The 17,261-nt window shown below is 37.6% G+C and overlaps 1 protein-coding gene and 1 long non-coding RNA gene across 2 annotated transcripts; one reads left to right on the forward strand and one right to left on the reverse strand.

Moving 5' to 3' along the window:
- The first annotated feature begins 76 nt into the window (after window positions 1-76).
- LOC117319374 lies at window positions 77-13,791 on the forward strand. The gene is made up of 7 exons (XM_033874195.1): window positions 77-567; window positions 4,555-4,704; window positions 5,596-5,668; window positions 6,521-8,533; window positions 9,362-9,451; window positions 11,720-11,770; window positions 12,141-13,791. The coding sequence occupies exons 1-7, from the start codon at window positions 427-429 to the stop codon at window positions 12,362-12,364; spliced, it is 2,742 nt and encodes a 913-aa protein (XP_033730086.1). The 5' UTR covers window positions 77-426; the 3' UTR covers window positions 12,365-13,791.
- A 1,805-nt stretch (window positions 13,792-15,596) lies between these two features.
- Window positions 15,597-16,818, reverse strand: LOC117319375. The gene is made up of 2 exons (XR_004530710.1): window positions 16,709-16,818; window positions 15,597-16,517 (listed from the first exon to the last, which is right to left on the reverse strand). It is a non-coding gene; the product is annotated as an uncharacterized LOC117319375 (long non-coding RNA).
- Window positions 16,819-17,261: the final 443 nt, after the last annotated feature.

A 17,261-nucleotide genomic window follows, 5' to 3' on the forward strand; every position in this document is an offset into this window, starting at 1 on the left:
GGAAAAAATAAAACCAAAGTAGCAAATAAAAGCAATAGCAAATTTCATGCAAAACAAGTCTGTTTATTTGACAAGTCTTAAAAGACGTGAGATATATCATGTGTAAAACACTACACAACAGTATGCAGTGCTGCATAATAAGTTAAAGACAAGAAGGGCTTTCACAGAAAAAAAGTGTGCATTGGAAACAGATGCATAATTAGATAGAAAAATGAATAAGACCATTTTATCCACTGCCTCACTTGGACTCCAGTAAGGTTTTTAAGGTTTACCAGAGAAATTGAATAATACAACAAATATGTGTTGATTTGTTGTGAATATTCTCAAAGCCAAGGTTACCCGAAAAATCCAAATTTTGCCACATTAATAGGCACCGTTAAGAGACTCTAGACTTAATACTGTACTATAATTACACAATGTGAAAATATGTTATCAATGACATTCTGTTCTCTGATCAGTTACCTGATAAATTCTCTCATTGTCTTAGATGACATAGACAGTCCATCAAAAAAGAAAATTAAGGAGAAAACAGAAAGGAAGAAAAAGAAGAAATTTGAAGATGAGGAAGTAAGTACATTCTGTGCAATTGTTAGGTCCCATTTATTTTTGTGATAAGTATCTGGTAGCATAATGACACACCTTAGGGGTTGTTTTTTTTTACTCTGCTTTTTGTTTTTCAGGAGAATTTTGTATCCAAAGATGAATATAGAAATTGCAAAATGTTAGTGTTGTATTCTAAAGGAACTTTTTCAAATTAACTTTAAAAATCACTGGCTTTTAGCTAGCTCACCTGGCCCTAAGAGTCATGTAACCTTATGGGATACTGTAGCGTCTGTCTATCCGTTTATCAGCTGTTTTTCCTTTTAATCATTACTAGTCGTGAACAACTAATCAAATTTCAATCAAATTTGGTCAGAAACTTTCTTTGGGAAAGGGACACAAAAAATATATAAACGGTTGGTCTTGGCCACGGGGACCTACCATAGGGGCAGGGTTCAAAAATGGGAAATTTTGCAAGTTCTTGAAACTCCAAATTTTAGATTGATTGGATTTCACCAAAATTTGGTCTGAAACATTCTTTGGTGAAGGGGAACCAATGTTGTGTAAATGGTGCCACTCAGGCCCGAGGAATGGGATGAACCAGTCAATATATGATTAATCCTTTAAAATCTTAGTCCTTCTGTAGGAATGATTGGATTTTGCCTATATTTTATCAGAAGCATGTTTTAGGGAAGGGGCACACATTTTTAAATGGTGAATAAATGGTGAGTCTGGGATCCCAGGGCCTGAGGTGAAGGCCCAAAAAGGAAAATTTTGCAATTCTTGAAATTCCTACTCCTACTGTAGGATTGACTGGATTTCATCAAAACTTTCTCTGAATCATGCTTAGGTGAGGGGGAATCAATGTTGTATGAGAAAAAAAATGGCCTTGAGCCATATTCAAGGTCACAGAGGTCAAATGTACAAAAAACTTTTAAACGACTTCTGAAATACCAAAAGACCTAGAATCATGATATTTAGCCAGTATGTTCCTCTGATGGTGCCTAACAAAGTTTGCGAAAAGAAATGACCTCGACCTTTATTCAAGGTCACAGAGGTCAAATGTGTAAACAAGGGCCCAATGGGCCCAAATCGCTCACCTGTAATGCAGTGATCTTTTCATATATGGATCCTGCAGTTATTTGAAAGCATGCTACAGGACCAATATAATGTCTCTCTGCACTTTGGCTTTTCACTAAAAGTCATTTAAAGATTTAAGCATACTTGATCGACGTGACCTTGAATGTGAGTCAAGGTCATTCATTTGAACAAACTTGGTAGCCCTTTACCGCAGCATGCTACAGTCCCAATATCAACTCCCTGGGACTCTTGGTTATTGAGAAGAAGTCGTTTAAAGATTTTAGCCTTTTGACCCCTGTGACCTTGAATGAAAGTCAAGGTCATTCATTTGAACAAACTTGGTAGCCCTTCACCCCAGCATGCTACAGGCCAAATATTAGGTCTCTGGGACTGTTGGTTATCGAGAAGAAGTCGTTTAAAGATTTTAGCCTTTTTGGCCCCTGTGACCTTGAATGAAGGTCAAGGTCATTCATTTGAACAAACTTGGTAGCCCTTCACTCCAGCATGCTACAGACCCAATATCAAGTCCCTGGGACTCTTGGTTATTGAGAAGAAGTTGTTTAAAGATTTTAGCCTTTTTGACCCCTGTGACCTTGAATGAAGGTCAAGGTCATTCATTTGAACAAACTTGGTAGCCCTTTACCCCAGCATGCTACAGACCCAATATCAACTCCCTGAGACTCTTGGTTATTGAGAAGAAGTCATTTAAAGATTTTAGCCTTTTTGACTCCTGTGACCTTGAATGAAAGTCAAGGTCATTCATTTGAACAAACTTGGTAGCCCTTCACCCCAGCATGCTACAGGCCAAATATTAGGTCTCTGGGACTCTTGGTTATTGAGAAGAAGTCGTTTAAAGATTTTAGCCTTTTTGACTCCTGTGACCTTGAATGAAAGTCAAGGTCATTCATTTGAACAAACTTGGTAGCCCTTTACCCCAGCATGCTACAGGCCAAATATTAGGTCTCTGGGACTGTTGGTTATCGAGAAGAAGTCGTTTAAAGATTTTAGCCTTTTTGGCCCCTGTGACCTTGAATGAAGGTCAAGGCCATTCATTTGAACAAACTAGGTAGCCCTTCACCCCAGCATGCTACAGACCCAATATCAACTCCCTGGGACTCTTGGTTATTGAGAAGAAGTCGTTTAAAGATTTTAGCCTTTTTGATCCCTGTGACCTTGAATGAAAGTCAAGGTCATTCATTTGAACAAACTTGGTAGCCCTTCACCCGAGCATGCTACAGACCCAATACCAACTCCCTGGGACTCTTGGTTATTGAGAAGAAGTCGTTTAAAGATTTTAGCCTTTTTGACTCCTGTGACCTTGAATGAAGGTCAAGGTCATTCATTTGAACAAACTTGGTAGCCCTTCACCCCAGCATGCTACAGACCCAATATCAAGTCCCTGGGACTCTTGGTTATTGAGAAGAAGTCGTTTAAAGATTTTAGCCTTTTTGACTCCTGTGACCTTGAATGAAGGTCAAGGTCATTCATTTGAACAAACTTGGTAGCCCTTCACCCCAGCATGCTACAGACCCAATATCAAGTCCCTGGGACTCTTGGTTATTGAGAAGAAGTCGTTTAAAGATTTTAGCCTTTTTGACTCCTGTGACCTTGAATGAAAGTCAAGGTCATTCATTTGAACAAACTTGGTAGCCCTTCACCCCAGCATGCTACAGACCCAATATCAAGTCCCTGGGTCTTTTGGCTATTTAGAAGAAGTCGTCTAATTTTTTTTTAGCATATTTGACTCCTGTGACCTTGAATGAAAGTCAAGGTCATTCATTTGAACAAACTTGGTAGCCCTTTACCCCAGCATGCTACAGACCCAATATCAACTCCCTGAGACTCTTGGTTATTGAGAAGAAGTTGTTTAAAGATTTTAGCCTTTTTGACCCCTGTGACCTTGAATGAAGGTCAACGTTATTCATTTGAACAAACTTGGTAGCCCTTCACCCCAGCATGCTACAGGCCCAATATTAGGTCTCTAGGCCTTTTGGTTATTGAGAAGAAGTTGCTTGAATGGAAAGTTGACGCCGGACGGACGGCCGGACGGCCGGACGGCCGGACGGACGACGGACGGACGACGGACGCCGCGCCACGGCATAAGCTCACTTGCCCTTCGGGCAGGTGAGCTAAAAACCTTTAAACGACTTCTTCTGCAATACCGAAAGGCCTAGTATTACCATATTTGGGAGGAAGACTCATTGGATGAATCCCGACAAAGTTTGTGAAAAGAAATGACCTTGACTCATATTCAAGGTCAGAGAGGTCAAATGTGTCAAAACCTTCAAACGACTTCTTATGAAATACCAAAAGGCCTAGAATCATTATATTTTTCTAGTATGTTCCTCTGATAGTGCCTAACAAAGTTTGAGAAAAGAAATGACCTTGACACATATTCAAGGTCGCAGGGGTCAAATGTGTTAAAACATTGAAACGACTTCTTCTGAAATACCGAAAGGCCTAGAGTTACCTTATTTAGGAGGAATGTTCCTTTGATAAAGCCTGACAACGTTTGCGAATGAAAATGACTTTGACCCATATTCAAGGTCACAGAGGTCAAATGTATTAAAACCTTTAAACGACTTCTTCTGAAATACCAAAAGGCCTAGAATCATTATATTTGACTAGCATGTTCCTCTGATGGTTTCATACAAAGTTTGCGATAAGAAATGACCTTGACCCATATTCAAGGTCACAGAGGTCAAATGTGTTCAAACCTTTTAACGACTTCTTCTGAAATACTGAAAGGCTTAAAATCATAATATTTGTCTACTATGTCCCTTATGGTGCCTAACAAAGTTTGTGAAAACAAATTACCTTGATGTTAGATCCTGAACATCTGCACAAGTGAGCGATACAGGCCCTGTGGGCCTCTTGTTAACCAACCTTTCATATTTGAAGCAGTTTTAGTTTTATCATTCTGTGTCTCAACAGGAGAAAAAGTCATTGTCAAGTGCAAGTGCTCACAAGGAGAAAAAAACAAAGAAAAAGAAGCCAGATTGTGACAAGATGGGACCAACAGATTTGTATGTGAAGAAACATGGTAATAAGAAGCTTAAGGCTGGCCACATGAAACCAGTGACTGTAAGTATTGTGTAATTTGTTATGTTTCAAAGACATTGTTAGCTCACCTGCCTAAAGGGCAAGTGAGCTTATGCCATGGCGCGGCGTCCGTTTGGCTGGAAGGTTCCTTGGATGAAGCTCGACAAAGTTTGCGAAAAGAAATGACCTTGACTTATATTTAAGGTCACAGAGGTCAAATGTGTTAAAACCTTTAAACGACTTCTTCTGAAATACCAAAAGGCCTAGAATCATGATATTTAGCCAGTATGTTCCTCTGATAGTGCCTAACAAAGTTTGCGAAAAGAAATGACCTTGACCTTTATTCAAGGTCACAGAGGTCAAATGTGTTAAAAACCCTTGAAACAACTTCTTTTGAAATACCGAAAGGCCTAGTATTACCATATTTGGTAGGAAGTCTCCTTGGATGAAGCCTGACAAAGTTTGTGAAAAGAAATGACCTTGGCCTTTATTCAAGTTTCATAGGTATCAAATGTGTTTAAACCTTTAAACGACTTCTTCTGATTAATCAAAATTCCAGAGATCATGATATTTGGTAAAATGATTCCTTGGATGGAGCCCTACAAAGTTTGCAAAAAGAAATGACCTGACCTTTATTCAAGGTCACAGGGGTGAAATTTCTTCTGATTAACCAAAAGGCATGGGATCAAGATATTTTGTCCAAAGGTTGATGTGGATGTTTATTAATTAGAATCAATGAGGGCAGGTGAGCAATACAGGCCCAAAGGGCCTTTTGTCTGACTAGTACATAGTTTGATAAAAATAAAGGTTCAATTTGTGTGTAATCTATTATGAAACTATAAATATTCTTGTACATATCTTTGGTAATAACATTACAAAAATTGTGTTCTTACAACAATTTTAAATATTGATTTTGTCTTGAATCTTTTGTAGGATGCATTGATTGTTGTTGATAATACCTCTGATATGCCTGTCCCAGAGTTGGAAATTCTTGGTGATTCAACAGGTATTTATTGTAAACAACTTATACATGTACTTAGACTTGCTTGAAAATTGAAAATTTTCTGAACACATAGATTTGATATCAAATAAGTCGTCATATTTTTAGGTCATCTGAGACGAAGTCGCATGGTGACCTATTGCGATACCCTTTTGTCCGTCGTCGTCCGTCGTTAACATTTGAACATTTTCCACTTCTTCTCTGAAACCCCTGGACAAATTTCAGTGAAATTTTGCAGAAACCTTTTATAGACAAAGATTAACTAAAATTGTGAATTTTGAATTCCCCTGAACCCAGGGGCCAGAGGGGCAGGGCCGAAAAAAGGGTAAAATTAACTAAAATTTCAAAAATCTCCTCCTCAAGACTTAGATATGGTGGGATCAAATACTGTTCATGGATGGAAAGATCTGAAGGTGCTTTACCAAATTGTGAAATTCATGGCCCTGGGGTCCCCCGTTTTCCCCTGGGGAGGGGGTAAAGTTTACTATAGTTTATATAGGAAAATGTCATTTTTGGTTATTATTTACTTAAATTCCATTGGAAATTATTCAAACTTGTTAAGGATTTAGTATTGGATAGTTGATTGATGAAATCTTCTAACCGACCATGATTGACCCCCCAGGGGCCAAAGGGGTGGAGCCAAAAGTGGTAAAATTGGCTGAAAATTCAGGAATCATTTTGTGGAAAATCGCATTTGTGTGCAGTTATTTATTGTGTAAGCTATGAGAATTAATGACATTTACTCAGGTGACCGTTAAAGCCCATGGGCCTCTTGCTTGTCAACCAATCCTTCTACTCCGTCAGTTTTTGTGGGGATAATAATTTAAGAGGAGTTAAATCATGTTCTTTCTTTTACAGATTGCACAATCACCAAGAGATGCAAAAAAAACATAGAATATGGTTATTTTGATGAAGACAGTGAGGACATTGACAACCAAGATGCTATGGAGGACAGTTTTGACGACTCAACCCAAGATCCAGATTACTCCACTGAGTCTTCAGATGAAAGCATTGCTCACTCTGATAATGTTGAAGCAGGATATGTGTCCGATTCTTCTTCCAACATGTCTGACACAGTTCCACTTGTGGATACATTACCTGTTTTAAGTAACACCAAATGTTGTTCAGAAATCAACCTATCACAAACAGAAAAGAAGCCTGCAATCAGTATACAAACAAGCAGCAACACGAAAGTTCAACGAGTTTGGGATAAAGTACACTATTGTTTTTTTTGTGAGATAAGTTCAACTAACATTTCGAAACACTACTTGGGACCTCATCAAAGTGAAGCAGAAGTGCAAAAAATTCTGTCATATCCAAAGAAATCAGAGGCAAGAAGACTTGAATTGCTAAAACTCAGAAATGCTGGTGATTACAAACACAACACAGATATATTGAAGAAGGGGGAAGGGGTTTTAGTGACCTGGACACGAAGACCTGAAGATGAAGTGTCTTCTGGAGACTTCCTGCCATGTGAAGACTGCTTAGCATTCTTTCTTAGATCAAACCTGTGGAGACACCGGAAAGTATGTCCATTTAGAAAAGAAGGGGCAAAGTATCGAAAAGTACAGTCGGAAGCATCCTTCCTCTTGCCTTCTTCTCATGAGGTCAACAAGGGCTTAGAAATGAATGTTCTTCGCAAAATGAATGCAGACGAAATAACAATTGCTGCAAGAAATGACCGAATCATAACCAAAGTTGGAGAAAAGTTGTACCAGAAACATGGCCATCTTCCACATCTTTATTCCCATGTTAGTCAGAAGATGAGGGAATTGGCAAGGTTGCTTATAGCTGTAAGAGGCCAACAACCTGATGTTAATTCTCTATCAGACTTGCTGCATCCTGAACGATTTATGCTTGCCGTTAAAGCAACCAAGATTTTGTGCAATTTCTCAGAAGATACAAACACATATGGAAATCCATCCCTTGCTCTAAAGATCGGCCACTTACTGAAAAAATGTGCAAAGATTAAGAAATCTTCAGCATTGTCATCAGGGGATTCTGATCTAGGGAAGAATGCAGATGATTTTCTTACACTTCTTGATGATGAGTGGACTGACGAAATTTCAAGTTCAGCTTTGCAAACACTCAATACAAACAAGATGAACAAGGGACAGCTGCTACCACTGACAGAGGACTTGAAGAAACTGCAGTGTTACTTTCAGGAAAAGAGTAAATCCCTTTCAGCATCTTTGCAGAATTCATTTTCAAAACCAGACTGGGAGCTTTTGAATCAATTAACATTGGCACGGCTTGTCATGTTTAATAGACGGCGTGGTGGAGAGACCCAGAGGATCACATTAGAGGGATATGCAGCAAAACTGACCAAGCATGATTCACTTCAAGAAATTAAAGACTCATTAAGTCCAGTTGAAAAAATGCTCTGTGAAACATTTGGGCGTGTTGAAATACGTGGGAAAAAAGGACGAACAGTACCTGTGTTACTCACTCCAGCAATTCAGCAGAGTATTGATTTGCTTCTGAAATGGAGAAAAGAAGCCCAAATTCCTGATGAAAACCCGTACCTGTTTGCCAGACCAAATTATGATTCTCTACAACCAATTAGGAGTTCAGATGTGCTGAGACGATTTGCACATGAACCAGAATTGGAATTGTCTTCCCCAGAAAATATTACAAGTACTCAACTGCGGAAACATGTTGCAACCGTGTCACAGATTTTAAATCTGGAAAAAAACGACTTGGAGGTGATGGCAACCTTCATGGGCCATGACATAGATGTGCATAGGTCATTTTATAGACTCCCTCAGGAAACCATACAGATAGCACGTATGGGAAAGTTGCTTAAAGCGTTTGACAATGGGACAATAGCAAAATACAGTGGGAAAAAACTTGAAGATATTACAGTGGAAGGTATATAATATTAATAACGCTTTCATTTTCAACTAAGAGGTTAAAGAAATATACTTTTGGCAAATTTATTGAAATATCTGTAGCAGACTATTTGTCAAGGTAACCATTTTTCTTGCATGGGTTATCCATATTTCCCAGAAAGTACTGAAAGGATCTTCATGAAATTTCACATGCAGGTTTTTCTTGATGTCTGGATGCCCTGTTTTTATAGTGATCAGAAAGTAAAATATATTTGTTCAAATAACTGAATGTTGAGAAACAAAAGAAGAGTTGTTTAAAAGGGCAAACTAGAGTAAACAACTTTCTTACACTAGATTAATAAAATCTTTTACCCCCTTTGGGGTGAGATAGGGGGATCTCAACCGGAGGGGGATAATTAAGCTGTCAAACTCGTGTTTGACACGAATATTAGGCATAATGGGCGAAATAGAATATTTGTAAAAAAAAAAAGTAACAGTAAAAGTTCTTCTTCGGGTCAAGATAGTGAAGTCACAGTTTAGAATGTGCAAAGATCGCATGTAGCTTGTCTCACCCTAGGGTGAGATAAGGAAATCTCACACCAGTAAAACGAGTGGATATCCCTGTCCAGGGTAAGAAAATAAAAAAAAACATGTCCTTAGCATGATTCCACCTCTTACATTGGAGGGAAAAAGCCTGTGATGAGGCAACATAATATATTTTTAATGTTCTAATTTGTAAAGTTGATGATGATACACAATTGAGAATGAGATTTACATATCTCAAAACAATGGGTATCTATTTTGCATCAAATTTATGCCATATCTTTTGTGAAATAATATTGATAATATGTTTTTTTTCCTGAATTAGATACAGATCTTGAGGTTGCCAGTCAACATGAAGAATGTGATGACACTGATGAAGATATGGATGAAGTAGCACCAGAAGAATCTGTTAATGGTAAGAATCTTCAAACCAATATATTAAATGTATAGAATACTCATGGTGATTGTGAAAATTGCTTTCTCTGGAACCAAGCACTACAAATATATTTTGGTTTGAGATTTGCGTTATGACTTAAGGTTTAAAACTATTCAGTATCAGGAAACCATTTCTGTCTTTATTATGTCCGAAGCAATTCTCCACCTTTTGTGTCTTGATATCTCATTTTGTTGAGCGGTAGTTCAGTGTGGTATTTAACAGTCACCTACGACAACGTATGTCACAGTTTAAATTATTGCTTGGATTTAACAAGCTTTCCGATAGATTAACTTGATGTCATATGTGTGGCTCTGTATATTTGTCTGTCGGGGTATATTGAAAACAATAACTTTATGACATTGGAGAGTAGTCTATTTGAAAGGGCTTTCCAGTATGACGTTATACAGGTCTTTGCCTCATGTTCGCAGTTATAACAAAATGTACCCTTTCACCTCTGGGTCCATTCTTCTATCAGAAGAGTTATCAAACTCTGTCCCTCAGTTCACAACCTCTGCTTGCAGCTGGGCAAAAACCGGATGTGCATGCCCAGTGAGGATAAAGGTAACGGAAAAGCTCTGAACCACTGCCCACTGAAGTCAATGTGAAAGGCGTGATCAAGATTGACCAATCAGCGCTTTACATTACTTCAGGTAACATACAGCGCTGATTGGTCAATCTAAATTCACTGATCTCAGTTTTCGGCCAGCTGCAAGCAGAGGTAGTGAACAGAGGGATGTAGTGAGATAACTCTGCTGATAGGAGAATGCTCTGGGTCAAGGTATACAGTGCAACTTCCGAAAACCGAACCTTCTAAAAACCGAACACCTCTGAATACCGAACGAATTGTCATTGTACAGAATTGGTCCTTCTTTATTATAGTATTAAAATACTTCCAAATACCGATCCCTCTGAATTCCGAACACCGGACTGATTTTGTGTCCGGTTCCTGTTAAAATATACCAAAAATTACTTCTGAAAACCGGCCTTACCTGGGCGATTATGACACGAGGTCAGGCCAGTCAACCGTGAAACAACAACTGTGACGGGTATTGTGTGAAGCCTTATTGTCTCGGGACCTACGTAGGTGATTTGTACAGGTATCCAATATATACCCCAAGGGGGCATTATGACGGAAGGCCTAGTGTATAATCAACACGACAATTATGAAACAATGCCACACTTCAATGAAGCGCGTCGGTTCGTTTATCTTCTCAATGCAAGTAGAGCTAGAAGCCTGAGTTTCGCATTTAATGTAAATGAGGCCCAAAAGGGGTTGTTTTCGTAAAGAAGCCCGTGATGTTTTTTTTAGACAAAGCGATGTCGGAAATACGGCCAGAATCATCTGATCAATTGTAATTGATATTGACACAAAACATCTTCACACCCTTTAATATTATTTGATGTGTAAAATAATCTGTATCGGACTATTGGCCCCATCCACATGACGATTCACCGGATGTAACAAAATGTAGGCTGATCGTAAAGTGTAGTTGTACATGTGAAAATACTGTTTAAAACTATTGTTATAGTCATTTGCCTTTCTTATATATTCTGCAATATATACATTGATTAACTTTCACAATATGCATATTATTCAGACAATCCAAATTGTCTAAGTATGTACGTGCCGTTTTGTAATCGGGTGCATTCTAATAAAACATCGTCCAACCAATTATATCCGGAATTTGACCGGTCATTTTTCGATCAACTTCTCCAAACCGAACCCTCTATAAACCGAACAAATAGTCATGTCCCATGCATGTTCGGTTTATAGAGGTTCCACTGTATTAGGCTCTGACAGAGGACATGAGACCATATACCTTGGCAGACCTGTATAACTAACTGGCTTAAATAATTGGCAGATTCAAGTACAGTAACTTCCCACTCTCTGATATCCTGTATTGGTAAAATTTATTCATAGATGTAATGGGTTCAGACTTTGATTTATCAGTCTGAATATGAACTTGACAATCGTTTGGACATTGCAAGTATATCTATACTGCACACCAGCTCTTTGATGTGTGCTTTATCTAAAAAATAAGTACCAGATCAACATTGATGATCAAAGCAGACACAGCAATACATTTAATTTGTGAAATTAATACAATTTGATTTCAACACTATAGATGCTATACATTATGCTATAAAAGTGTTTATTGACAAAAATGCAGTTCTTGTTGTGCTTTCTGGATAAAACAATAGAACATAGATATTGCTTCTTACTTAAGTTAAATGTTATTTCTACAGTTCCAGTTGCTGTTGCACAAGCTTCGACAAGTGGTCAGAAAGGAAAAAGGAGTAAGTTGCTATTTATATTGCTTGTTAGTTGCTACATGTGGCATAGGAAAAGTGTACAGCACATGATCACGAAAATTCTATCTTGGATTTTAGACTTTGAAGGTTGAATTTGTTATTTGCTATTTAATACAAACTATTGGTTAATCTTGGTAGGGATAAGCACCATGGATTCCTTTAGACAATACCAGGAAGAGTTACCATTGGGACTGATTTGCATACAAGTATAAATTAACATTGTTTCACACTTTTCTATTTAAACAGGTGAACCTAATTCGCTTTGTATCTTTTGTAGTTAATGTTACTGCAAAATCTGATAAATATGAACTTTTGTATTTTGTAGTTAATGTCCAGTATACTGTTTTGCTTACAGGGAGTATTCACCATCTTACAGAGGAACAAACAAACACCTTGCGTAGACTCTTCAAAACCAACGTAGCATTCAGACGAGACTTGAAAAAACATGAGTGCCTTCAGGCAATAAAAAAAAACCGGTGCCTCAATGAACTGGATTGGAAAAAAGTTAAAAATACGGTCCATAGCTGGATAATCTTGGAAAAGAAAAAGACCATTAAACTTGCCACAGCAAAATGCTAATTTTCAGTTTGTAGACATACATTTATGAAAGTTGTTCGTAGTAACCTAAGGCATCAGGCAACGATACAATTGGTGAAATTGTCTACATCACATGAGCTTGTGAAATGGTGTATATTTTACTTGGTTGAGTTTACAAGGTGAGCATTTAAGGCCATTATTTTGTGGTTTAAGATCTTCAGTTTAAAAAGTTGTTGTGCAAGGTCTTTGGAGGCCTACCAGTTCTATTCTCATAGGATATCATATACCATTATGTTTACAGTCAGACAGGTGGTTTGACTTGAATGAGTTACAATTGTTTGGTAACTTAGGTACTATAATAATGGTGTTGTGGTTCAGTTGAATACTGCTATAACGCGTGAATTACAGCTAACAACACAGTAGGTCAACCTCTGAACAGGAATTTTTCAAAGTTGCCACAATAAATTCCATCAATTATCATCTTTGATGAATAATAATATTATTCACTTCTTTTTGAAGACAACCATTTAATCAGAATCAGAATAGAATTTTTGACTTGAAGTGACTCATACTAGTTTTATTGTAATTTCTTCTAAAAACATTTCAATTAGATGCACTGGTAGTTGAATAAGATATAAAAAAATTGTAACTTGTACAAGTCATACTGAGAATGTTAGCTGCTGTTGAAAAATGTTTCATTCTTTGTGCTTTAGGTAATGGTATTGTGTATAATCATGTACGAGGTTTGCAGTTGGGTTGATGTGTTTTATTGTCAGTCTGATTAAAACCAGATCTAGAATCGCTCTACCTTAAACTACATCTGAAATGACTTGCATAAGGGGGTTTAGGTTGATAGACCTCATGTTTAATGGAACCCTTAATATGTAGCTACATTTGCCTGTTTTAATATTGATATTTGAATTCTGATGCTAAATGATGCTTTTGTCTTTGAACTGGAGTTCTTCGTCCAATTTTTACTCATTGTTTACTTTGGAACATTGTTTTGCATTAGGCCATACAAAGTTCTTCGGACAAAAGATAATGAGGGAGGGTGGTATTTTATTTTTAATATCTTACCCTTTAAAATTGAGAAGTGAGGAATTATTTTATTTTTCTGTTTGAAGTCTGATGAGGGATGAATTTATTAGAATTATTTTCCTGAAAATCAACATAAACACTTAATGAATGCTTAATATGTTTTTGGATTTACTTTCCTCTGATACATATGCTGCATTTTCATTTGTTTGACAGACATTTTATGTTTCATCTTCATAGCTGTGTTGGAACACAGAAAATACTGTAAGTGGGCCGAAAATGGGAATATTTTTTTTTCTCATGCATTGTGTGTTTTTTTTTATTAATAAAGTTGGTGATGCAGGGAATTTTCCTGAGAAATAAGCAATTAACTTTGTATGGCCTTAAAATGCTCTACTGTCTTGCAGCCACACAATAAATTGTTGATTGATCTATATACTGTGTACTTATTTTGGATTTATTTTAGCACCTTTAACAACAGTGCTGATTAACAGATCAGTGTACCGTGCTAATAAATCAGACTATATAGCTGGTTATGATGAGTTACCATTACTAGTTTTGTATCATTCTTTGTTCTAATTGATGTCATGACAATAAGTCTGTTTTACGACATGTCAAACTCATGATACCCACATATAAATTTGTTCTATGTTGACTGCTGATTAAATCATTCTTGTTTGTAATTCATTAGTTTGCACTGAGGTTAAACTGTGCAAAAGTATGTACATTTAAGGTACCATTACCTTTATTGGACATATATAAAATACTGTTTGATCGGCCTACTTACTTTTTATTGATAACCACGCCATTTCCATGTGTATTAGCACCGGAAGTTGGGCTGCGCATGTGCGTATAAAATGTTACTGTAACTGAGTTGGCGTTTTATCCGATTTAATAGACAGCACTGACCGTTACAGTTGTACTCTGAACACCTCGGCAGTAATTACGCTATTGTTTCAGCAGTTTAAAGATTTAATAGGCGTCGGTGACTGTGTCATTCTACACCTGTAAAAACATCAGCCGGGTAGATCTACCGGTGTGTCAGAGATTAGTTCCGCTTGAGCGAACGGGTAGATGAGTTGTTGACTATCGTGTGTACTGATATCGGCGACCGCCTTGGGAAATTACCTGATGTAAGTAAAGCAGTACTTTTTATCACCAAGACTTGTTGTTATAAGATTCAACCGACAATTTCTTTTATGAATTTATGAAGCACTTATTATAGCATGTAGGTGTATTTAGTTTGATTCTTTTAAGTAAAAGAAATGGTTATTAGGTTTGCAGTAGAAGTTTCAAAGAAATGCTTTGGAAGTCTTTTTAATTTATGACAGGATCAATTTAGGCTTCTGGATCGATGATTCTTTTGTCTACATTAAATGTTCAACAGATTTATTAGCCCACCATCATCAGATCGCCCTATTCAAATCGCCCTGCGTCCGTGGTCCGTCCGTCCGTAAACAATTCTTGTTACCACTATTTCTGAAAAAGTACTCGATGGATCTTTCTCAAAGGAGGAGTGCCAATTTGGGCCTTCTGGCGGCCATGACTGATATTTTTTATTTTCTGTTTACTAATTTCTTGAAGTTAGGCGGTCAAGATATGACATGAAATTAAGGTCAGTTCAAAGTCATTCAGTAGTTATGGAGGGGTGAAGTGGGGGTCAAATTCATAATCATAATTAAAAAACTAAAATATATTTTTTGGTTTTGTCATCTTAATTTTGACGTAATGGTCCATTTCAAAACATTCATTAGAAAAAAATGACCGGAAAAATATGACATTGTTGAAAAGTAGGTCACGATAATTAAGTGCTATAATTATTAATTAAGTCATTGGCGAATGCTTCTTTTTGTCTTAATGCATGTACAAACAACACTTTTATCACATACCATGTTTTGATTACAAATATTTTTGTATAAATGAAAGATAATACAACTTAACTGCTTGGCGGTTAATTGTGAATTTGTTTAGGTACAATGTGACTATTTCAGGAAATAAAGTGATGGTTTACTATCATTTTCTACATATGTGTATCATTGTTCTATGAAGTGGAATACAGGAACTGTTTTGGCTCATTTTGTTGTTTGGTTTTGTTTTTAAAGACTAACAAGCAGCTTTGTCTCCATTATTTGCTTCTAGGATCACAGTGATTTTAACCTCCAGTCAACATATTCAGGTTATTTTTAGACTGATTTGTTTGTGTAAGCCTACTATAAAAAATTACAACATCTCCTTGATCTGTTTCTGTACTGAAAATACCTTTATTGCTGGAGTAACTGATGTTTGAGAACAGCCCAACATTGAAGGGGATGTTCATCTGGCTATACACAGAAGAAACATCAAGGGACATAGACAAAACATTGGTTTACTGGTATAGTTTGTAGTTATTCATCAGTAACACCATTATTCAATGGCATGTCTTAAATAAACAGGAACGTGCACAAGGATCAGAAGAAAAGGTGTTGTAACAAAATGTGCTAATTGATGCGCGGTTCCAGTCAGTGTTACCATTTTGTTTCGTTAAAATACCACTTAAAGCTTCCAGGAGTCTTAAGAAGTACAGAATATTTGCAGGGCCCGATGGGGATTTCATTGCCGAAGTCCAAGGTTCTTTCCTATCATCAACATTTAAGGGGATAAAAGAAGGGCCGGAGCATCATTGCACACCGTGTGTATACCTCTGTGTGACGTGTAACCATAGAGTGTGTATACCTCTCTATGAAGGTGTCACAATACATAGTGTGTGTATACCTCTGTATGAGGGTGTCACCTTAGAGTGTGTATACCTCTGTATGAAGGTGTCACCATACATAGTGTGTGTATACCTCTGTATGAGGGTGTCACCATAGAGTGTGTATACCTCTGTATGAGTGTGTCAACATACATAGAGTGTGTATACCTCTGTATGAGGGTGTCACCTTTGAGTGTGTATACCTCTGTATGAAGGTGTCACCATACATAGTGTGTGTATACCTCTGTATGAGGGTGTCACCATAGAGTGTGTATACCTCTGTATGAAGGTGTCACCATACATAGAGTGTGTATACCTCTGTATGAAGGTGTCACCATACATAGTGTGTGTATACCTCTGTATGAAGTTGTCAACATACATAGTGTGTGTATACCTCTGTATGAGGGTGTCACCTTTGAGTGTGTATACCTCTGTATGAAGGTGTCACCATACATAGTGTGTGTATACCTCTGTATGAGGGTGTCACCATAGAGTGTGTATACCTCTGTATGAAGGTGTCACCATACATAGAGTGTGTATACCTCTGTATGAAGGTGTCACCATACATAGTGTGTGTATACCTCTGTATGAAGGTGTCACCATACATAGTGTGTGTATACCTCTGTATGAAGGTGTCACCATACATAGTGTGTGTATACCTCTGTATGAGGGTGTCACCATAGAGTGTGCATACCTCTGTATGAAGGTGTCACCATACATTGTGTGTATACCTCTGTATGAGGGTGTCACCATAGAGTGTGTATACCTCTGTATGAAGGTGTCACCATACATAGAGTGTGTATACCTCTGTATGAAGGTGTCACCATACATAGTGTGTGTATACCTCTGTATGAGGGTGTCACCATAGAGTGTGTATACCTCTGTATGAAGGTGTCACCATACATTGTGTGTATACCTCTGTATGAGGGTGTCACCATAGAGTGTGTATACCTCTGTATGAAGGTGTCACCATACATAGAGTGTGTATACCTCTGTATGAAGGTGTCACCATACATAGAGTGTGTATACCTCTGTATGAAGGTGTCACCATACATAGTGTGTGTATACCTCTGTATGAAGGTGTCACCATACATAGTGTGTGTTTACCTCTGTATGATGGTCTCACCATACATAGAGTGTTTACCTCTGTATGATGGTCTCACCATACATAGT

Source organism: Pecten maximus, unplaced genomic scaffold, assembly GCF_902652985.1.
Source record: "Pecten maximus unplaced genomic scaffold, xPecMax1.1, whole genome shotgun sequence".
In the NCBI taxonomy this organism is placed as follows: Eukaryota; Metazoa; Mollusca; class Bivalvia; order Pectinida; family Pectinidae; genus Pecten; species Pecten maximus.

What these genes read in the sequence shown, in the direction of transcription:
- LOC117319374 (XM_033874195.1), top strand. Translation starts at nt 427, where the DNA reads ATGTTATCAATGACATTCTGTTCTCTGATCAGTTACCTGATAAATTCT. An exon ending in AATTCTTGGTGATTCAACAG is followed by an intron (nt 5,669 to 6,520) that starts GTATTTATTGTA and finishes TTTCTTTTACAG; the next exon opens with ATTGCACAATCACCAAGAGA. An exon ending in ACCAGAAGAATCTGTTAATG is followed by an intron (nt 9,452 to 11,719) that starts GTAAGAATCTTC and finishes TTATTTCTACAG; the next exon opens with TTCCAGTTGCTGTTGCACAA.